The sequence below is a fragment of the Plutella xylostella genome, chromosome 19 (assembly GCF_932276165.1).
Source record: "Plutella xylostella chromosome 19, ilPluXylo3.1, whole genome shotgun sequence".
In the NCBI taxonomy this organism is placed as follows: domain Eukaryota; kingdom Metazoa; phylum Arthropoda; class Insecta; order Lepidoptera; family Plutellidae; genus Plutella; species Plutella xylostella.
The window spans coordinates 5,786,708-5,809,464 of record NC_063999.1 but is presented as its reverse complement, the minus strand read 5'-3'; the positions used below and the strand labels follow the sequence as shown (position 1 = coordinate 5,809,464).

Genomic DNA, 22,757 nt, shown 5'->3' with positions numbered 1-22,757 from the left:
CAGATATAAATTTTCATAGGAACTAGCACGAGTCAAGGGATTGTGGTTATCGGTGTTTTTACTCGAGAATCGTTAACCAAAGACAAGTCTACAGAACTACGTAGTAACTTGATCGCAATTTAGGAGTAGACCATTCACAAAAAAAACACAGACTAAATAGAATACGTCAAACAAAACAAAATCAAAAGTCTCAAAACTCAAAACAAACAACAAACGCCTGAAACGCGGGAATTAATTGTTGTGAATTCATTTGGAAAGTCTCTTGAAAGTTTCAATTCAAACAAATATGGATAACTCACAAAGCTCTGATACTTTCTCTACCACTCCTAGTTATACACTAAGAGCTACAACGAAACCTGTATCCTTGTCTTATTCATTAATCATCATGATCCATTCAACGGCTACTGCTGGAGTGCAGCTAGAGTCCTCATATCGAAATGGTCCCTAGGACAGTCACCTCACTCTGTCCTCGGCCTTCCTTGGCCTTCTTCATCCAGACCAATCATCGTAAATAAATGAAGAAAGTTATAACCAATTACTAACCTTAACTTCTACTAACTTTTCTGGGACTGGTTTTCTCCCTGATTTTACCAATGGAAATTTATTTCAGAATTGATGGTTCGTAAAGTAATAACAACTTACTATCCGAAGTTCTTAATTTATAGCTGATTTAAATTTCTTCTGCAATACCTTACTACATATGATTTTAGATAGATATTACTATGTATAAACAGCTGAGGTCCACTTTAGAGGCAGAATTTAGTAAAAATCTCTTGAACGAGCTCCAGAAATCAACATTCAAGTCATATTTTAGTTCAATTTTGCGGGACAGTTCTTCCTGTATACATCAGGTAATAGATTAATAATTTTCAATAAGTTTTTTGTCAAGAGACATAATACTACAGAATTTTAATTTAATATACTCATATATTTTCAGAGCCTGGATATAATATGTGACCTTCTGTATGAGCAAGATGTGGAATTATCGAGGCTCTCTGGAAACATGGAAGATGTTATTAAGCTGCTACAAATGTTGGCCAACTTCTTGAAAAGTGTCGTGGAGTCCTCAACCATGTGCTGTAAACAAATGAAAAGTTTCCCCGTGACCACCGGCCAGATACTAGTGGCAGTATTCACCCATTGCAAGGAAAGGTAAAGTTAATTATTATACTGCATTATTTTATTAGCCATGCATGATACCTACATATATACTCCTGAATATTGATCACTTAAATATCAATATTCCTTTGTTCCAGTGAGCTGCTGTATGGCTCTTACTTGGGCTCTTTACAAAACCAGTTGAAGGAATTGTTCAAAACCTGCCACGACCTACAACTCATCTATTTGACGATTCTGGAAAAACACTTTATCTTTGATCTCACTCAAACTGAAGAAGAGGATATTCTCCTTGAAGGTATTTAACCACTTAAACCTATGTTCTATATTACTTTATTTGGTACTTATTTATGTATTACATGAAATGAAATATTTGTTACAGCTTTGAATATAAATATAAAAATCGGAGAGATAGTGGAAAGCCTAGATCTGAAAACCATGGCAGAGCAATGGAAAGCATACACAATGATATGTGAGAAATATTCCAGTAATGTTATACATAACATTGTTTTTGAGAAATGTACTGGCAGTCTCTCCAAAATGATTTTGAAGAACATGTCCACTGCATTAGAGGTAGATAACTGATAGTAATTGTTTTGAGTTAGTGTGAGGCAGCCAGCCTAATCTGCAATAACTTTTATCGTCTAGCTAAGTATAATACTGTATAAAGAAGTTGCTCCTTGAGATTGGCCTATCTGCAGCAGACAATTAGGGCTTGTTGACGATTAAAGTAATGAACTACTTTTAATAATGAAACAGGCCTACAGGAAATTGCCTACCTAACTTTGCCAAATTTGATTATCATTGGTTTCAGGAAAATCAGGAGCAGAAAATGATTTTACGAAGCTTAAAAGTGTCCAACTTTATCATAAAGATTTTAATGAAAATGTGCATAGCATTGAAGAGTGGTTCCCTGAGGAAACATGACCATGTAGTAGAGTTATTAATCAACATAAACATGTGAGCAATATTTTAAATTACCTTTTATTATTATTATCAGTTATTTTTGCTGCACTGCAGTATTACGGTGAAAGTTATTCGCGATTTCAGAGGCGGGTTCGGGTTTCGCATTGACTTCTCAATTTTCGCAACTTTATTTTTCTTCTGGCAAAAGAATTCCCTGATGAGGGGTAGCATCGGTAGCATAGAGTAACTCAGTCTGGCCTCCTATCTCTGATATAATGTTTCTGTTGCGACGTGAAAATCAAACCCATACACATTTATAATATACTTCTGTTTTCTGTTATGTTTCAGGAATAGTGCACCTTATCTTGTCTACTTGAAGAAGTCTCCGCAACTCGTGAATTTAGTAAACGCTAACGTTGTGAGTGCATCAGAAAGTCTAGTCTCCGAATTACTCACTGACAAATGCTTTGCTGAAGTGAGTACCATCCTTCTTGCGAAAAATATTACCTAATTTCGGACGTGGTGGAAAATCTCATTGCGATTTTTTTGTTTTACATGCCCTTCCGACATGATGATTCATATTTCCAATATCGGACATCATGTGATCGACTCATTCAGATACTTATATATTTTAAAGTATATTCGTAGCCGTAGTTCAATCTGAAACTAGTGTATCTCCTATTAAATTAGACGTCAACTTATACCTGTAATAATTTCAGTGCCTACTGCAATACGACTGTTCCGGACTGACGGGCGACGAGTGTCTCGGTTACATCCTACTCATTATATCGGTCATCAAGTTGTTATTACTGAGAAGCGATGACAACGTGGACGCGATATGGCTTGATCAGTCCACCAGTAATCTGACTGCTTGCATCTTCAATATGCTTCCTTATTGTAAGTGTATTCCTTTTGTATTTCATTGCTATTGCATTTTGTTTGAATAACTACATAAATGAAACAAGTTACGGAAGAAAGTACGTTTTACAGACGGACAACAAAGTGATCCTATAAGGGTTCCTTTTTTCCTTCTAAATACAAAATAAATAAAAAAAGATCCCGAAGAATTGAGAACCTCCTCCTTTTTTTGAAGTCGGTTAAAAAGGACTTCATTTTTATTACTTGCCATCTTTAAGACATACCAAAAACAATTACAACTTTATCGCCTTATAAAACAAAATTCAAAAACGCCTACTCTCTTCCAGGCCACACATGGTCCAACCTAGGCCTGAAGTTTCCCAGCCAGCACCAGGCCGCAGAGACCTGTGGCCTCTACGAGCAGTTACTCTGCCACGCGGCGGCGCTGGCGGCGGGCGCGGGGGCGGGGGTGAGCGCGGGGGCGGGGGTGGGTGCGGGGGCGGGCGCGGGGGCGGCGGCGTACGGTCCCCTCGAGGAGGGGCTGGTAGAGGCGCTGCTCGGCGCCGACTGCTGTGCTGCGATGTTTGCTGCCGATCTGTGGGCGGTTTTAGCTGGGTGAGCTGGTAGACTGTTTTATTTATAATCAATTGACTGTAACATGTGTTACGTTAGGTAAACTACCCCCATAGATAAAGAAGCAATATGAAAATGGCGGATAACATAATTGGAAGTAAGAAACAGTATTGACAGTATAGTGTGAGATAGCATGAGTGCGTCCACCATTTTAAATTGATTCTTTATTTATGTGGTTGTTATACTCGTCAAGATATAATATGCGATATTTCTTTTAATTTCAGGATGGGCAATAGCCAGTTAAATGTAAACCAGCTGACTAACCTGTGCCATGTTTATCAAAAATTAGAAAAATCCGATATGTTCACCTACTCTCCGCAACAAGTACATTTGAGTAAAACCATTGAAATGTTGTTTAAGTTGTTGGACAAAGAAGATAAAATACGTTTTTATAGACAATTTGACTTATCAGAAGAGAATAATACTGGCCTGTGGACAGTCATAAAGCTGAGATACCTGCCCGCCACTGTACAGGGCAAAGCCGAGGATATTGTCTTCAGCAAATTAAAATCTGAAATGAATTCATTATTTTCGGGTAATAAATGTAGTAGGGAAGAAATAAACCGATTGGTGAGTTTGGTTTTATACATAAATATATGCGTCTCTTCTTAATATGCACATAAACATAATCTATCTGGTAACATAATCTTAAACACAATTATTAATATTTTCTGTCTCTAAAAGTAACTTAATTTTTTCAGATCAAATCTATGAAATTAATCTCAACATGTTCATTTATGAAAATGCACACCAATGAGGAGGAAGTTATCAATGCATGGCTGAAGATCTGTTCCAGCAATAATCAGATGAATATTATACAGGACGCTCTGAGCCGGTCAAACCTGTGGTACTTGGAATATATTAGAGCATTGTTTTCCCTAACTGAAGCCATGATTCCAGTCCTCCAGAGAAACAGCGAAGGATTATTAAAAGTAAGTTACTTACAGTTTTCAGTCAGTTAGTAGGTAACTATTTAGTTTTTCCAAAGTTATGCATTTTGATCGGTGTATCTTAACTGTAGCATAACAAAACTTTGTATAGGTAGGTATCTAGCCTAGAAGTTAATATTGGCAGCCTATTTAATTACATTATATTATCTTTTCAAGGTTCTACATGTAACATTGAGCGTTATAACTACGAACAATGTGGAAATAAAACTTATATCACTCAACCTAGTTTTAAAATTGGCACTTTACAATAGCCCAGATGGCTACTACAAGAATCAGATGGATACGATATTCATCAAAATATTCAAGCAGTATTTCAACGAACCTAACACCAATTTTAAGTTCAAATTATATGAAACAATAAGAGCATACTCGACCAATTCTAGGATAAACGATATGATTTGTAAAGTGGTGTCTGAAGATCCGTGTTTAGAAGAAAGCTGGAAATATTTCATGACCAACGGAATGTTGTCCGGAGACAGGATGAGTTGGAAGGAACAGTTGCACCAGACGTCGCAGTTTAGTTACCAGCACAAGTGCCTACAAACCAACAATGTAATAGTAGTGAATGACTCCGAGGACGCGTCAGTAGAGCACTGCAGCGGGAACTTTGAGTTCGCGGATATCGACATGATGCTCAGTTTTGACGGCGACTGCGAACAACCCGCCAAGAAACCTAAACTACAATCTGAAGCTGAAGTTATTGTGAGTCGACTGGAAAGCACCGCTCTAGAACTTGCCAGAGTAAAAGAAAATATTTCTATTCTCGAATACAAGAATAGAATCCTCGATGTATGCCAACAGTTGAAAAATACAGTCAGTTAAATTTTGGTTTGGCTTTCAATTCAAATGAAACACACTTCGTTAATTTCACATTTATATTTATTGATGTGTTAAAAAAACTATACAAATAAGTGAAATATAATAATAACCATACATATAAGAGAAACTTAAAATATATTTAATTGATACTCGGAGGTAATAAGACCTTAGTTCACGTGTCAAACAATACCTAACGTCAGTCGCACTTGCTTCCTATGACTCCAACAACTAGTCTCGCACTTACACCGGCACAGCTGTACAGCACTGTGGCGAGTATAAATGTCATGTAACACAGTAACAATTACAAAATAAATTCTAATTAAATATTATCTAACACTCATAATCCTTCACATAGCTTATCCTAACGCATCTTATTAACTGTCTCGTACATTATTGTGATGGCGCCATTTGTAATAAAATAAAAGTAACTTATAAATTGGCTAACTAGTAAATCAAAATAAAATATTTATATTGCTATCAAATACACAGCAAAGTATAGCATTTCCAATTCAATCAAGCATATGAAGCTTTTAAAAGCGTATATTACAGCTACAACTTAAAGGGAAGAATAATTAAAATATGTAAATAAATTATGGGAATTACAAGAAGTCATTAAACATGTTATCTTGGAATTAAACTGCATATTGTGCATCGATGCCTCATTACATACTACGCACGTAACACATACATACCACTTGTAAAAAGAAGCTAAGGTATATCCTATGCATTGTATTATACATGTATGCGTGCCTACCCACAGTGCTTTGTCCATTAATTATTTTGTGACTTATAATTGTATTTTTCAGGCACCTTAGAGTTATTTGAAATTAAGATATTTTGTGCGAATTTTGTATTTCAGTTATGCCTAAAAATATTTCACAAACAGTATAAAGCGTTTATTTCATTTAGCCAATATTGGAATGGTACAACTTGGGGCCTTACATCTGTAGAACACGTCAACAAGACTAATATCACTTATACAACTATCATTGCTAGGGTCTGCATTATTTACATTGCACATTTTAGTATAAAAGATCAATCACTTCTGAACAGTCGTTGCTCAGTTGCTAGGTATAAGTGATTTTAGCGTGGTTACAATATTATTATAGGAAGTAATTTAGCTAATTACATCTACAAATTTGTTAAATGTTCTGAGGATGGGTTCCAGGCATATCGGCATAAACAATCTCCAATCTATCTACGCATAAGCACCGGGATTACAAACAAATTAATATTGCACGATTCTACTACACGGTGCTTTACAAAATGTGAACTATAAAAATTCTTAGTTAGGCCAATAATATTTTATGATGCAGCTATATGCATCATAAATTCATAAGAAATATTATAGAAAAGTACACATTTTTGCTGATCGGTACAAAATGGAAATTCATTTAAGACTAAGACTTGGCACAAATAAAGTAAGCTGTATCATTTTCACATATTGTTTACTTTTAGCTACTTAAGATTGAGCGAGGAAAGTAAAAAAGATTAAGATTTCAATATAGTCCTGAATGAATTGATCTAATAATTTATACACTTAAAATGACTCACATTACCAATCTTTATAATTATATTCCAATCATTATTTGAGGTTAAATTATATAAATTAAGTCCTAACATCTAAAATACCCTCAGAACAGTTAATATGTATATAAAATTCAGTTCTTTATTAGGATTATTTGGCATCTATCACCAATATTCTACTTTTAAACATGGTATACGAAGGTGTGTCGGTTAATTCGCCTCCTCAAAACAAATAGTCCTTATCGAGAAACATGCATTAGCGCATGATATTAATAATTTATACAATCCCTGCCGAGCCTAAATTTCGTCCGATCTCTCGCACTTCGCTTCGTACCGCCGTCGCACTCTCGCGCCTCACCATTGAAAGCCTGCCGGATCTACCTAACACCTATGGATATTATGTTTCGTGGACAGCTAACCAATTTATGTACCTCACTTGGTATAAATGTGTATCGATTTTGTTGACAGCATTTTATTAGACTGCAAGAAGGTAAAATGCACATGGAGTGTAAAAGAGAAGGAATGGATAGTGGCGCTCGCTAACTAAAGTAGATGCCGAACACAACTCAACCTGATATGTGACGCGTATTGCTATTAAACCGTGAAACTAAACGTAATCACACCGATACTTCACAACGCTCTCAGACCAGCCACAGATTCGCGTAAAACATTCACACAAGAGGCCTCTTTAAATATTTAAAGAACTGTAGAAAAGTTAACCTATTGTATACTAAATATATTTAGTAAAAACTGTAGAAACTCTAACTAAACTTACAGATTGAAGAGTAAACCACTATAACTAGGATCGTCGGGATCCGCGCGCGTGTTGAAAACTCCGTGTCGTCTTGCATCAAATAAAATGTAGTGGGGAATGTGCGGGGCGCAGTGGTGAGGCAGGCGGGGGTGGTGGTGGCCTAGGGCGCGGCGTGGCGGCGCGGTGCGTGGTGGCAGCGCGCGCGCGCCGGGTGCTGCATGGCGGGGTGGCCGCCCGGCAGCGCCGGTGCCGCCCGCCCGCGCGCCGCCAGCGTGTGGTGGCCCAGCTGCAGCGCGTGCTGCGCCAGCTGCAGCGCCGCCGCCGCCTGCGCCCCGTGCTGCAGCTGCTGCATGGTTGCCCCATGCTGTAGCTGCTGCAGGGTCGCGCCGTGCTGTAACTGCTGCATGGCGGCTCCGTGCTGCAGGTGCTGCATGGTAGCTCCGTGCTGCAGGTGCTGCATAGCTGCCCCGTGCTGCATGGCTGCCCCGTGCTGGAGGGTGGCCCCGTGCTGCAAGTGCTGCATGGGCGCACTGTGCTGCGCCTGCTGCATGGCGCCGTGCTGCAGCTGCTGCATGGACGTGCTACCGTGCAGCGACATGTGCTGCAGCTCCGGCGGCATGGCGTACAGCCCTGGCCCTGGCGATGGCGTCTGGAAATAAGGGTTGTCATTTTAGTCACAAATTCAGTACCGAACAATAAACGGCTCTTTAAACAACATCCCACGAACTAGCCACTCTTCCAGACCAGTTTTATTAACCTATGGCACTGCCATCAAAGTCTAATGATTTTATTCATCGTATAAATATAAAATTTTCTGATGAACGTCAATTTTTACAAACTACTCTGCGTTCGGATAAGTGGCTCTTTCTGTCTAAGGAGAAGTACGGAGGCAAGAAACTCTTGCATGCAAGCATCTAAAATACATTTCCCCTATCGTCTCCACCACCACCAGCTAACCATCCTAAACCCCGAGTAAAACTTACATGGTGCGAGTGCTTGATTCGGTGAGGCGGCAGGGAGGGCCGGGCTCAGTAGGCGGACGCCTCCTTGTACTCGGAGTTGTCCATGGTGAAGAAGTCCTCGAGCTTCCACTGCAGCGTCTCGAAGGTGGGCCGCTTGAGCGGGTCCTTGTGCCAGCACTCCAGCATGATCTCGTACAGCGCGGCGGGGCAGCTCGGCGGGCACGGCATGCGGTACCCGTGCTCTACTTGGTGCAGCACTTCTGCGTTCGTCATGCCTGCAAGGAGTTGGGTGTTTTAAAAGTAGAAATACATTAGGAGCTACGAAGAATACACTTTTTAGGAACCTTTGGATGTGCCTTGTGGGGCGTGGCGTGGGTGGAAAATGCCAAAACTGTGCGACGACATTGGCGCCATGCCGCTATTGTTCAGTTGCGGAAAGGAGGCACTAAGAATCATCTCTTTCCATTCGTTGATGCAACTGCAGATGGCAGTCATTTTGTTATTTTTTATGAATAACATTGTCTATAACAGTATAACTAATTGCTATCATTCCTATCGTTAATGCATAAGTAGGTACGTCGTCGTAAGTCGTACCTGGATAAGGTATTCGTCCGTAGGTGACGAGCTCGGTGAGCAGGATGCCGAAGGACCAGACGTCGGACTTGATGGAGAACTTGCTGTAGTTGGCGGCCTCGGGCGCCGTCCACTTGATGGGGAAGCGCGCCCCCACGCGGGCCTCATACTCGTCCTCCTAAACACAGACAGCCAATCAGAACACGAATACATTACCGGCGACGCTGAAGCAAAGACAATTCAGCCAATCAAAAACATGAATACATTACGCTCGACGCTGAAGCGATTCGACGTGCTCGATTGAAATTAAATTTTCCATTCGTGTTTGTTTAACAAAGCTCTGTTTATACTTTGTTTTGAGGATGACAACTATTCAGTATGTAGGGGAGACCGGGGCTGGTTGACTATAGGGGTAGGTAGACTAACTACCAAAAACTCGTTCGACGCCATAGCCTTGAGCCAACCAATGAGGCATGAGAGTTCCTCACCTCCCCCCGCACAGTCACCGGCGGTGCGGCGTGGCGCACGCACAGCGTTTGAGAGAAGGAGCGTAATATTGAAAAATAACACACGTAAGTAATTATTTTTGTCGTCACGTTAATTGTAATAATGCCTATTTATTCATGGTTTCTGATTGCCAAAGTATTTATAAGGAATGTTTGATTCATGTTCTTTCTTTTATATATTATTCTATTTGATTTCCACGCAATTTTAAGGTTATGACACGTGCTTAAAAATTATAAGGTACCTCGGGGCTGGTTGACTAATGTATAATGGGGCTGGTTGACTAGCTGGTCAACCAGCCCCATAATATAACAGATGTTTTACATGTAAAAGAAAGTCGGTATTTATGAAATTTTATCAAAAAAATGTTGTTTCAGGAAATTTTGTTTCAGAATAAGGAGAGAAGTGACGACTCTGAAAGTGAGGATGAAACATTTTGTTTGGAGTGCACTGAACCCTACAGTTCTAGTATTTTAGGAGAAGAATGGGTTCAATGCACTGGATGCAAGTTGTGGGCACACACAAAATGTGTAAACAGCAGGAACATATTGTTCTATGAGTGCAAAAATTGCACTTCCGATTTAGAAGACTGATTGCATAGTATGATCTCCAAAGAATAATTTTATAATTAACAAATATATAATTATTATAATAATATTTAGATTATAATTTAATTATAATAATATTTAAATACTTACATTAAGACTGTTACCAAATAGTAAAAATAATTATAATGGTTAGTTTACGACTTTTTATAAACTTTACTCATTTGGTAAATGAGTAAAGTTTATAAAAAGTCGTTTAGTTTTGTTTTAAATACTTATAAGAAAGTACGCTTGGTTTATTATTAGGTAAAAAAATTGCTTTATGTTCAAACATTTGATTGTTTATTATTATTTTATTTTCATTGTGTTTAATTGAAGTGGCTTAACATCGCCCATTGATTTCAATAAATAAAAATTGTATTACACCGGTTTTTTAAGTCTTCCTATCCTATTTTCTAGCAGATATTTGCTCTTACAACTTCATAGGTCAACTTACCCCAGACGAATAGTCAACCTACCCCAGGAATGGGGTAGGTTGACCAGTTTTTCCTATCACACAAAAACTGGCCTGTACTCATTATTATAATGAATAACACGCTTTTTGCCACTTTTTTTCAAAGCTTAATAGTATACCTATTAATTGAACCCGTTGTTTAAATAATAAACTAGATAGAAATAAAAATAAAAATATTTAAGCTAAAAATTGGTCAACCAGCCCCGGTCTCCCCTATGTCAAATTTACAAGTGCATTCAGTTTTAGTAAAATATTTAAAAATATCCTTTACATTTTGAATGACGACGTCACAGTAACCGTAAACATGAGCAGAGTAAAATCAAGTTGCTAGCGCAATGGATTCGAATTACCTACACGTAACGAGAACTTAGCTTCAGTTGTTAACACATGCATATAGCATGCGTATTAAATTATAATGTCAATAGGAGTAATAGTCTTTTTTTGAAACAAAAAACATTATTAGCCTGCTGAGATAGAGTTGTTGTAAATGCATTTAGCTGAAATGGTTTATTTTGCTGCTATAAAGAAATGTGGTGTAAAACCACAACATCAATGTAGGAAAGTTCGATGAAACCTACTTCATCGTGGCTATTGCTCTAAGAGCGATTATCATTATCTTTAGATCTCTTTTGAAAGTGGCTCAGTCTGTGTATTATAGTAATTTGTTGCGATTGACAAATAATGTTAGGAAATAAATTTCACAACTTGATTCACTTGCCTAAATTCATTTGGATAATTTAAGATATTATAAAGTACACTATGATAGAAGGTCATAGGAAGTCGCATATCACTAAGTAGTTTTGTAAACCGAACATTCGTTTATACGAAACGCGCCGAGATACATGCAATACCATCCATGAAAATTGCCGTAAATGTAAAATTTACATAATAAACAGCAGACATGTCGACAGCATTGGTATTTCAAATAAACCTAGATTTTGTTTTACCTGTCAGACTAGCTAAATTGCAATTGAATTTACAGTTGAGATTATGCATACTGCCTAGTGAGAGATCATCAACCATAACAACAATAATGTACTGTGTATACAGACATGTCTATGGCAGCTAGCAGATATCAAGTGTCGCTTTGTGTAGCGAGCATGTCCCACCACAACTGTGAACAACTCCGTTCACACGTCAGATCACTGACACTAAAATAAAGCTGAATAAACACGCTACTGGTTGTCTGGTTATGATTGACAACCGTGCCTGTAGACTAGACACAGTTGTGTTAGTCTTGCTTCTGGCTTCTGCATAGAAAACTACTGGTATGATTTATTATGCTACCACAACAGAATTTCAAGGTCAACTTGACGAATAAAGAATAGAAGCCAACTATGATTTGTAGTAAGTTCTCTTGGTTGATATTATTCTTAATATAAAAACGTATCCTACGGCCCTTCTTTTAAAGAGGCTTTTACGCGGTAAGAATAAGTTTTGTTGACGCGATTCCGCTAATTGGCCGTAGCTGTCCGAAAACGCACGGATTAGGCGCCACATCTGAATCTGAAAAGTCACTCGGTCCGTGCTTACTCTTATCGTGTAAATGCTCAAATCTAAACCATCTATCTTAGCTCCCGTCAAAACCCCAGCCCATTTACCTTAATAAGTCTAGCCAGGCCGAAGTCAGCGATCTTCACAACATTGGACTCAGCCACGAGCACGTTCCTGGCGGCGAGGTCGCGGTGGATGTAGTTCTGCGACTCGAGGTAGGCCATGCCGGCTGCGATCTGCGCCGCCATGTCGATCAGCTGCTGCAGCTTCAGCCCGCGCCCCTTGCCTGCCGACAACACGTCGTCAATAAGCCCGACAACTGACGCGATGAGCGCGCTTCGGTTCACGGAAGTTGAGAGCGATGCCGAAAGAAGGAGGGTTGAATAAAGGACATGTTTCTCCCACGCTTGTATGCTACAATAGCAGTAGAACAGCTTACGTACATGATAGAAGATGCTTCAGCAGATTGGTCAAGTTACGTGAACCGAATTGTAGCACATACGGAAAGGCTTCGTAAAGTGCCAAAAACCGTTCCCAAACTCGAGTTTGCCAGTTGTTAAATTAGAGAAAAGTTAAAGTTAGCAATAAAAAGACTGGCGTGAATAAATATCGTGACGAATCACGAGTTTGACAACGGTTTCTGTTTGAATAGAAGATAAATAAAACAGTTTCCAACATAATAGGCAGAGTTTGATGGTTTATTAGGGAGCATTCGCTGAGAAGGAGGTACGAGTGTGTTCGGAGCTGAGTTGAAGAATGACTGACGTGCAGTTTGTGAATATTACGATGTTTCAAATTGTTAGGTGCTGACAACATGTAATAGAGTTAAGCGCATGGTCTTCATTTAGTTAATTTTTATACTATACTTAACTATTATAAGCTACTGTGGTAGTTCATTCATACATGTGTATTTTATTGAATATTAAGGTTTTGTCCTTTCCTCTAAGTATCTCTACTATTTTTGAGTCACGTTGCGGCAGACGTATATTTAGACCGAGAATTTAACCACATGTTTGTCTACTTTTTCAAGTTTCATAATAACAGAGCAACGCAAGACTGGTAGCTCGCATGCAACTCATGCTCACATGAAAGTACACGCTTCAAAGATAATATGACTCGTCATAAATGAAATCCCATGGCTTTATTTTATTATTTTTAAGGCTCACCTGACTCTTTATGAGGATAAAGCTTCAAGAATTCTTTAACTGTCGCCTCTGACCCTGCCGATCGATACTCCTGCCATTTAAGTATTCTGATGGGGTCCACCATTGTTGCTAAAGAAAAAATCTATGTTTGTACTAATCCCAGTGTAGTCACACATCTATAGAACGCAGGTGTTAAATTGAATATGTTAATCAACAGGGGTGCTCTTAAGAGTCAGCAAGTGTAAAGTGTGGTATTATGGATTCTCACCTTGCAGGTAGTCGAGCAGCGAGCCGTTCTTCATGAGCTCGGTGATGATGTAGATGGGCTCCTCGAGCGTGCACACGGCGTACAGCTGGATGAGCTTGCTGTGTCGCAGCTTCTTCATGATCTGCGCTTCGGCGAGGAAGTCCTTGGGGTCCATGGTGCCGGACTTGAGCGTCTTGATGGCGACGGGCGTGGTGTTGTTCCACAGCCCCTCCCACACCTCGCCGAACTGGCCGTGGCCGAGCTTGCGCACGAACTTGAGCGACGAGCGGTCGATCTCCCACTGGTCGCGCGTGCGGTGCGACAGCCCCTCCGTCACCGGCTTCTCCACCTGCAGACCACACACCACACTCTCAGCATTTACGTACAATACAATACCAGAACAAAAAATACAGAAACAAAAACTTAATATTAAAACGATACAAAGAGGCGGCCTTATTGCTTATTCTACCAGACAACCTTTGGATGGAAGACAGTGAGTTTATATACGGTTGTGGATATTACATAACAATAACTGTCAGGTGAGGCAATTATTGGATTCACTGCATCTTTTCGACAGACAATGGAGGTATTACTTGTTGTGTGTCACCTATTAGTGTCAGTGAGAAATATGTAACTTTTACGCACGACCATTTATGTAATGTAAAGATCAGTGATTTACCGAGAAACTGCTGACCGATTGACGTAGGTAAATATGAAATACCTCTAGTCGTAAATACGTCAGCGGATTTCCACATAGTACGATTGTGCCACTAATGTTATTGCACATTTATAGGCAGCTACCCTAGTGTTGGGTATTTATAAAACCAAACTGTTTTAAAAAACATACAACTATGTGTCTACATAGTACCTACCTATACTTGTATAAAGAGAATACGGTTAAATTTGCAAACAAGTGTTTTGTTTGAACTGAATCGTGTTTCATATTTAACTTAGCGCACGCGGCTTAGTCATAACAATTAAGTTATGGAAAGCAATCAAGAGTGTATTCAGTAGCATTTCATTATGACAGGTAAATTGTTTCGCAATAGCCACGCTAACGAGCTAGGCAATAGCGTATAGCTGACGCATAAATAACTCATAGATCTGGACAGAACTAGTTCCTGAGACATTGTAAGGGCTCGGGTTCAATATCAAGGGTACAGAACTAGACGTAGAGGCGCTGGCCACGAACCATTACGAGGCAACCTGACTCTATGACACTATTTTTATTCACACCGTATCATATTTGTTCCTAGTCACTATGAAATATATTGTTTAGTAGATGGCGCCACTTTCTATGGTCAGATTAATCATAAACATGTATGTCCCTCTTTTTTTCATGAAAGTATTTTCTAATTCACAGTTAAGGTATTCAGATTAATCAGTATAAAACATTTACTGCTGTGTGGCTGACGAAATAAGGAAACCATTACACCAAAACAATCCTTTCATCAACTCTTATTTATATTCCTAATCTAGCAATAGTCTTCGTAGATCTGTAAGCTAACATCGGAACAGGCACCGGCCGAGACATAGTACTACTTAGGCCCGGGTCTCCTATTTTCGCTGTAAGTCGCGTCCAGCGTCGCGCCGTGGGCCGCGTCACGATGCTCACTATAGAAATGTACTGATGCGGTCTCCCTCACACGTCGACGTTGGCGCGTAGACATAGTGAGCATCGTGACGCGGCCTACGGCGTGACGCTGGACGCGATCTACGGCGGGTAATAGGAGACCCGGGCCTTAGTTCCGCCCGACACACTTCATCGCTCTTCATCGTAATTGCTCACCTAGGTCTACTATTTACACTCACGAGCAATGAAAAAGTTCCACTTCCACTTGCCATTGCCGTTTCATAATAAATGTCACTGGAACTGTTTCATTGCTCGTGACTCTTGTTAGTGTATTATAATAATCAATTAGATACTACGTACAGCTAAACGTGCCTGAACGGTTTACGACCTTTTATTTAAACGCTAATATTATTATTGATGTAATTATTAGACACGGTGTATTTAACCTAGATGCTAACAATAAAAGTTAAATTCGCAATACCTTCGTTGGCGGCATTACCTGGTGTAATTTCGTCACGAGCGACATAGCAAACTACTTTCATGAAGCATTGTTAGAGGACATCAGGTCTACGAAGACTTATTATTATTTGCGCCTACTATTCCTGTGCGGGCTTGATAACTATAATTACCTTGGCAGAACTTACTGAAGAATCTGTCACCGGAGAAAAAGGTAAAATTAACAAGCAATGTAGGTGTTTGCAGTGCTGATTCATAGAATATCAACTCTCATTTGTTTTGCTTTGATACCACAACAATGGATTTCCTGAACAAACTTGTAACCTAAATGGAGGTTAGTCATTCTGCACAATTCTTACTTGTAGAACTAATACAAAGATTTGAAAATTCGCGATCCATAAACCGACATAGACGATGAAGAAACTTTTCCTAAAAAAATAATCTTGACTTTTAAATTAAAATATGTTACACTTACTACTGTGTTTATTAAAAAAATATTTATCTATGTACCTAAACAAATACTTGTTACTAGATAGGTAAGTATCAAGATATGGTTAAAAATCGCCAAAAAAATATTTGCAGAATCATGGCGTGACTGTAAAATGAGTAGATCGTGCAGTTGATGTAACCGTCAGTTAGTTGCATAAAGCCAAGAGGATCGTTATACAATCGATCATATTGAATCTGCGGATGATGGCCGCGGCCGAGTCGCCTATTGCGAGCCTCCGACTTCTCCCGACTACCAACCGCACTATTGTTGGGAAATACCAACTACTTACAGCCTTCGTCAACGTTTTGTACATAAATAGATAATAAAATATGTTTCGCTATAGAAATATATGCTGATTTGCCACCAACAACTGCTGCTTCTTAGCATATAATACGATAAAAATAGATGATGAAGTACTTAAAATATTACCGCTTTACCGTAAATTGGAAAGAAAATAAACATCACAGATTAAAAAGCAACAGATGTTCAAACTGACACTTCATGCCTAACAATGACACGAAAGACGTCTTTAAATAAAACAAAAGACATCATTAATGCAGATTGCGTCAGATTTTATAACATTTTTAAATATTTACCTATAACCGAACAGACGTAAAAATCTAGCAACGATGATTTTATTGTATCTTTTGATCGAGTTAAAAATGTATTTCTAAAAAACACGAACAACTTTTCAAGATTGTGAAGCAAACGAACCGTTGCCAATGCATCACCAGAGCCAACTTAACCCTGAGCTTTGGACCCTGAATTACATGCATTAATTATTTCGAGGTGGTAGGCCGTGCTAAGGCTTTGGGCAGGTCAATCGATGCCCTTCCTTCTGACTAACAGCAGTTCGGTGAAGCTAGCCAGTGAGTGGTTATTGTTATAATAATTAAAATATAACAATGAGAAGCAACAAGTATTTAGTTGGCGTGTCGAAATCGGGGCTATCTCAACCTTGCGGCGCCGGTGGACGGCGGGTTGTCGTAACTGGAGCAATATGCGAATTTTTAAACAAGTTACATAACATCAATTTAGTCAAGACTTTTTGAGTTTTAACAAGCGATTTTGATTGCTTATTGGAGATTTTTTGAGATTGTTTCCAGGCCGAATCAATAAAAGTTTTTTAACTTATGGACTATGTGTTGGAATAATTTGATAAATGGAGATGTGCAACTGTACTGGCACACGGAAACATTATATTCAAATAGTTGTAAATCACGTGATAAGTTCAATAAGCGCAACGTCTATTTTTATTTTACATAGCTAATTAATTTATTTTTATATTGCTTAAGACTAATGAGCTCAAAGACTGCACAATATTTATTGCCACATGCACTGCTTTTGTTATTAGGTTGGAATTTACACGTGTTTATACGATCCAGACATTGTTCTCTTAGTTATGCTTCGATGGCACAACGGTGCGTAAGCTCAGCTATTTGTCGTTGCAAAACATTTCTACTCGGTAAAATGCAGTAGAGTCAGAAAGAATCCTGGTTCATTTCACACATATTTTCTGGTTAATTGCGGGTAATTCAGGAAGCAATCGGCAAAGGGCAGAAGCATCAATGCAATATACGATTTGGCGGCGCGAGTGTGAAATGTGTTAAATGCCGCATATTTCTGCGGTACAGTTAAATGGCAAGCGTTCTTCGTAAAAGAAAATAATCGTCCTTGGATGAATTTAAGACACCCTCTGCCAGTTCAATGCCTCGTAAATACTTCTCTCTCGCGGCTAAAGATCGCCATCGAATACCATAAATTTTATAGGTGTTCCGATATTGAAATGCGAATTTATGTGCTTTCATAATAATAAATAACACTATTTATTTTTATAGTATTCGACCTTGCAGTTCCTGCGCAGCACAAAAATAATATTGTTCTGAAAAATATCTTACTACAGCTTTCATCTTGAATTTATTAGTCTAATCTTTGAACTGTGGTTATTGTAACAAACATTATTATTATTATTAAACTCTTTATTGAACAAAATAAATTGTTACAAAGGCGAACTTAATGCTAGCAGCATTTTCTACCAGTTAACCTTTGGTGATGTTGAAAAAGTGATTGGTAGTGCTTACGATAGAAGATGGTCTAAATTGAATACTAACCAAAATATTAATATAACTATACCAATACAATATAAGTAAATAATTATATACATGATACATACATACATATATTACATACATACACATATACATACATAAACTTAAAATTACTATCATCAAACATATTTTGTTTATTTAAAATATGGACTCAAAGTAACGAAGTAGGTAGTAGGTAGGTACAGTTCTGAATTTCATGGCTGGTCAGGAATACAAGGCAAAGCGTGAACACAAGACAATAGAAAACATATTTGTAAACAAGAATGTTTACCAAGACGTCTTCGTACGCTTGCGATTATCTTTTGAAGCATACGCAAATTACTAGGAATACTAAACCAAGGTGGGAACTTGCACATATATTATACATACTAGTACCTATTTAAGTGCCTTCAATTTATCTGCCTCCCTAAGTACTAGGGAATCAATCTATGCAAGAGATGTATCATATCAATCAACACGCGGTACCAGATACGTTTCACGGTGACAGCATAAACAATTGAACATTCTCTTCAAAAGTACCAGGGGCACAGACCACGGCAAGAGGCTCACCTGAACGCAGGCCTTGTTGAGCGACACGCAGAGCCCGTCGGCGTCCTGGCTGTAGTGCTCCACCAGCTCCTGGAGAGTGCGGAAGGTGGTGCGCCGCGCGATGAAGAACCCGCCCTCGTCCAGCTGCCTGATGCGGTAGTGCTTCACCGTGTCGCCGTCGCGCACTGGAACAAACCGGACCGTGATGGTGACTAGGGCGTTTGTGTTTCTACACGAATATTGTATCGGTGCGTGACACTTTAATGTCGAATTACTGTAGACATCAAAAGGTTTATTGGAATTATGATAATATGGTAAATAAGGGTGAAGAAAATATGGGTAATAAATATAATAATTATCTACAATCATTCAATTCTACAATCATCATTCAAACGCTACAGCCGTTAAAAGATCCATGCGTAAACTTATCGAATATAATCATGTTTGGTAGACCGTAAATAATGAAAAGCAAACGGTGATTCACCAAGAAACAAACAAAGGAAATGAGTTTGCAAATCCCTAATTAGGGGGGAGGAAAATAACAAACCTATGGCAACGTTTGGTAACAAAAATGTAGTGACAGAATTCAAATGATTGGGAGATCCTTATAAGCAACCGGAAATTGATAGATAAACAGGAAATTATGTTAAAATGCAATACAAACAACGTTCCTAAGTTAAGGATAAATCTGGCAAAACATTCTTGGAATAATTAGCACTGGTAGCCGGTCCAATATCCTACTTAGTTTATGCTCGGATTGTTTGCCAGAAGACTTTATGCCGAGACCTTCAATAACTTTAAACAGAAAGTTAACTAACGAACGAATATAAACATCATCGTCACCCAATAATTATCTACTTCTAGATCCAAGCAGTTTGTCTGCCCTCGGCCTATTTGCTGACTCCTGCATCTTGTACATGCTCTTGTTGGGGCAGACTCAAGTTATGAAACGGTCTAGTTATTGATAAAGTTTAACAAACAATTGTCGGCGCTATACATGACCCATATCCTACTTAGCTGCACGTTACAAAATGTTTTCAAGGGAATGTACAGAAATAATGATTATTTGAAACAACGCCGGTTTAACCCACGGGTTTGAGGTGAACCTTTAAAGACCAGAAGGAAGCATGTTGAGTAATCTTAGTGGACATCAATTTATTTAAACCCTAAGCTGAACTATTATGATTGTGTCATTTGAACACTATATTTACGGAAGAGTCCTACATTACGTCATTTGTTTATAAAAGGTATTTAGGATAGTTTGATTGACTCCCTATTGATAATTATTAGATTGCGTGCAAACATCTCGGATCTTAATTTACTTGCTAGAATTTTCCCAACACCTCAATGGATCATTAGATAAGTTTTTTTGCGTGAAAAAAGCAAACAATGACCATTTAACTTGTATATCTTCTCTACACATAATATTGAAGGAGACTAGTAGTAGGTACATAATATCTAACATTGAGAACAATGTGAGTCATTCCAGATTACAGAGCCTTCATATTAGATACACCGAAAGGAATTACATTTATCTTCTGTTATATAAAAGTAAAGGTAGGTGAATTGACCACCTACGAAGTCAATGAGAACAATGCAACTATAACTAATCCTAAAGGAGACCAGTGGTGCAGCCTGCACATCGCCACACATAGGCACAAGTGGTTATAGTTAAGATTTACATGTCTAGTACTTGAAGTAGGTATGAGTATACCTGGGTATTGTTGAATAATCTCACGTGGAGTTATTACAAATCTAACGCTTCAAGCTTAAGTTATTATAATCATTGATTATGTATCCGTTTATTGGAACGAAATTGGTTGAATTTAAATGTTCAGAAGTCAGAACCAACAACTCAGGACCAGCTTTTAGTGTTTAAAATTGAATAGTAAATAAGTAATTGATAACATTTACATTGCAGGATGATAAATCATACAAGGATAATCCAACTCACTACGCTCAACTGTAGCAAAACAAGTTTAAATGCGGCACTTAATCTGCAACATTAACAAGCTCTTTGTCTAGGAATCGATTAGAAATGTATTGAATGGAAAGGTTCGAGGACTTATCGAAGTGTTCATTGTACAATTACAAAGGTGCTCAGTATGTGCACGGCGTAGTCTGTACGCGGGCCTGAAGGGCCACTCTAGATTACAAAAAACGAAGTTTTGAAGCGCTAATGCTCTAACCACAGTACTATGTCATTGCCTTAAACGTACGTGCCGTTTGTTCGTTTTTTTGTTAAGCTACATAGAGTGACCTCCTGGACGGCGCACCGTCCATCAATGTCGTTTTGCATCACATGAACTAGCGCGTCGCTGAGCCGAATCGCAACTACAATGTGACATAAAAGTCATTTACAATTCCCACTTGGATTCAAGACGTCTGCATCGAAAGTCACATGTTGAAGAACGTATCAAAAAACGGTCACTTTTTGCGCGTTTACACAAAACAATTAAATATGTTTTAGCAAAATTAGCAAATTAGTGGAGATAATTGCTTAATAGGAATCACCTTACATAACCGTGATCTTTTTCTTCCATAATTGACTCATTAGGACGAAATTAATGCTATAAGTTAATGGCAGACCTAATTTATTTGCTGAGAGAAAACAAAATTACCCAGAACCGAAACCGCTGATATTTAAAATGAAATTAATTAGTAATGTCGTATGTAGGCTAGGAATGCAGTGTGAAGTCCAAAACTCGTTTTATACGTTGTAAGTTCCGTCCGGGTCGATCGCATGCAGTTTCCTTCATCATTATTATTCGTTATAAACATTGTGCAGATTAGATAGCAGCGGACACGCTATTGTTGTGTTTGAAACAGTTAATCTGCTAATCAGTACAAGTTTGTAAGCAGACTACTAATTGATCAGTTTTTATTCCCACGGACCCGAGGCTCGAAGCTTCAAGTTGCTTAGAAAAAGTGGAACCGGTTTAGTGATCGCAGGGCTGGATACTTCGAGAACTAGTATCACTGCTAATGGGATAGGCTGCACTAGAAATAGAAGCACAGCATACTATGTATGTATGTATAGGTACTTACATACTTCACATCTATATACCTACTAAACACCTAAAGAGTTGCACTAAGTTTGCCATCGATCCAAGACCATTAACCTTTAGCGTAGAAGGTTCCTAAAATTGCATCTCGCTGTCATCTTCAGGCAGACCGAGATTATCTGTTGAATCTTCGGCAAAGAAAGCGTTGACCCCGCCGGTGTCTGGCTGCCCAGACGACGGCGAGTGAAAACTACGTATACGTTTATGATAGGGCGGTCTGACTGTATCGATTCTTTCTACGTGTTGAAAACAAAAAAAACACAAGACAAGAGCCCTCTAGTTAGCTGAGGTGGCGCTTGAACTGACGTGGCCGAGAGCCCTTCACGGGGTTCACCAGTCAAGCACGCAGCTTTTAAAATGTACGGGGCACATTTTAGCTAAAAGGGCCATGGTAGAAGTTATAGTTGTGGCATATCAAAAACAAGCAGCTGATAAAACGCCAACCTGTTTGAGAACCACGCGTGAGACGTTATAAAATTAGTAAATAAAGTGTTAAAAATAAGATGAACTTACATAGAACAGTTACCCACCTGATAGTGAGAAGTCGTTGTGGCGGCTCTCCGAGTCCCGGATGAGGAAGGCGCCATGTTCGTTCTCTGGCAGAAGCAGCTTCTTTTCAGCTTCAATCCGTTTTATTTTTCGGAAGTACCATCTGAGAACAAATACATGTTTTGTTCAAATAAAGTATGATTATGATTATATGTAATAAAATAATGCAAATGAGCGTGAATGAAATTATCTCCACTTCTAACTACATCAAAGTATAATTACACCAGTTATGATTATATCCTCACAATGCGGTCAAATCTACATATACATAAGATATATTATGTACATAGCTATGTAACTATAATAAACGTTTTGAAGGTTTTTAAATTTAAAGTGTTTTCCGAAATTATTTCAAGAACATCAATCTTATAAAAAGCTCATATTGAAGCTCAAAATACTTGCTCATAATTTTTATGATAATAGTGACATAACGATACGAAT

At 38.7% G+C, this 22,757-nt stretch overlaps 2 protein-coding genes across 5 annotated transcripts in view; one reads left to right on the top strand and one right to left on the bottom strand.

Moving 5' to 3' along the window:
• The first annotated feature begins 175 nt into the window (after positions 1 to 175).
• On the top strand, positions 176 to 5,290 carry LOC105398158 (uncharacterized protein C1orf112 homolog). The gene is made up of 12 exons (XM_038106230.2): positions 176 to 358; positions 711 to 851; positions 938 to 1,152; positions 1,257 to 1,414; positions 1,499 to 1,689; positions 1,931 to 2,076; positions 2,371 to 2,497; positions 2,742 to 2,919; positions 3,228 to 3,495; positions 3,738 to 4,083; positions 4,215 to 4,445; positions 4,620 to 5,290. Exons 1-12 carry the CDS (start codon positions 287 to 289, stop codon positions 5,283 to 5,285), a joined length of 2,739 nt encoding a protein of 912 aa, XP_037962158.2. The 5' UTR covers positions 176 to 286; the 3' UTR covers positions 5,286 to 5,290.
• A 34-nt stretch (positions 5,291 to 5,324) lies between these two features.
• The window catches only part of LOC105398073 (tyrosine-protein kinase Src42A), a 42,287-nt gene continuing 24,854 nt past the window's right edge, over positions 5,325 to 22,757 (bottom strand). For 2 of the 4 annotated variants that reach the window (XM_038106429.2, XM_038106427.2), the window contains exons 2-9: positions 22,298 to 22,419; positions 18,724 to 18,887; positions 13,569 to 13,896; positions 13,322 to 13,429; positions 12,263 to 12,441; positions 9,120 to 9,276; positions 8,547 to 8,800; positions 5,325 to 8,212 (exon numbers count right to left, since the gene is read on the bottom strand). In XM_038106429.2, coding sequence (XP_037962357.1) covers positions 8,592 to 8,800; positions 9,120 to 9,276; positions 12,263 to 12,441; positions 13,322 to 13,429; positions 13,569 to 13,896; positions 18,724 to 18,887; positions 22,298 to 22,419 — 1,267 coding nt within the window. In that variant the 3' untranslated portion in view covers positions 5,325 to 8,212; positions 8,547 to 8,591. The remainder of the gene's footprint in view (positions 8,213 to 8,546; positions 8,801 to 9,119; positions 9,277 to 12,262; positions 12,442 to 13,321; positions 13,430 to 13,568; positions 13,897 to 18,723; positions 18,888 to 22,297; positions 22,420 to 22,757) is intronic. The other 2 variants (XM_038106430.2, XM_038106428.2) reach the window with 1 other exon arrangement.

Coding starts and splice junctions, on each gene's coding strand:
- LOC105398158 (XM_038106230.2), top strand. CDS start 287: ATGGATAACTCACAAAGCTCTGATACTTTCTCTACCACTCCTAGTTAT. Junction 1,153..1,256: donor TTCACCCATTGCAAGGAAAG/GTAAAGTTAATT, acceptor CCTTTGTTCCAG/TGAGCTGCTGTATGGCTCTT. Junction 3,496..3,737: donor CTGTGGGCGGTTTTAGCTGG/GTGAGCTGGTAG, acceptor TTTTAATTTCAG/GATGGGCAATAGCCAGTTAA.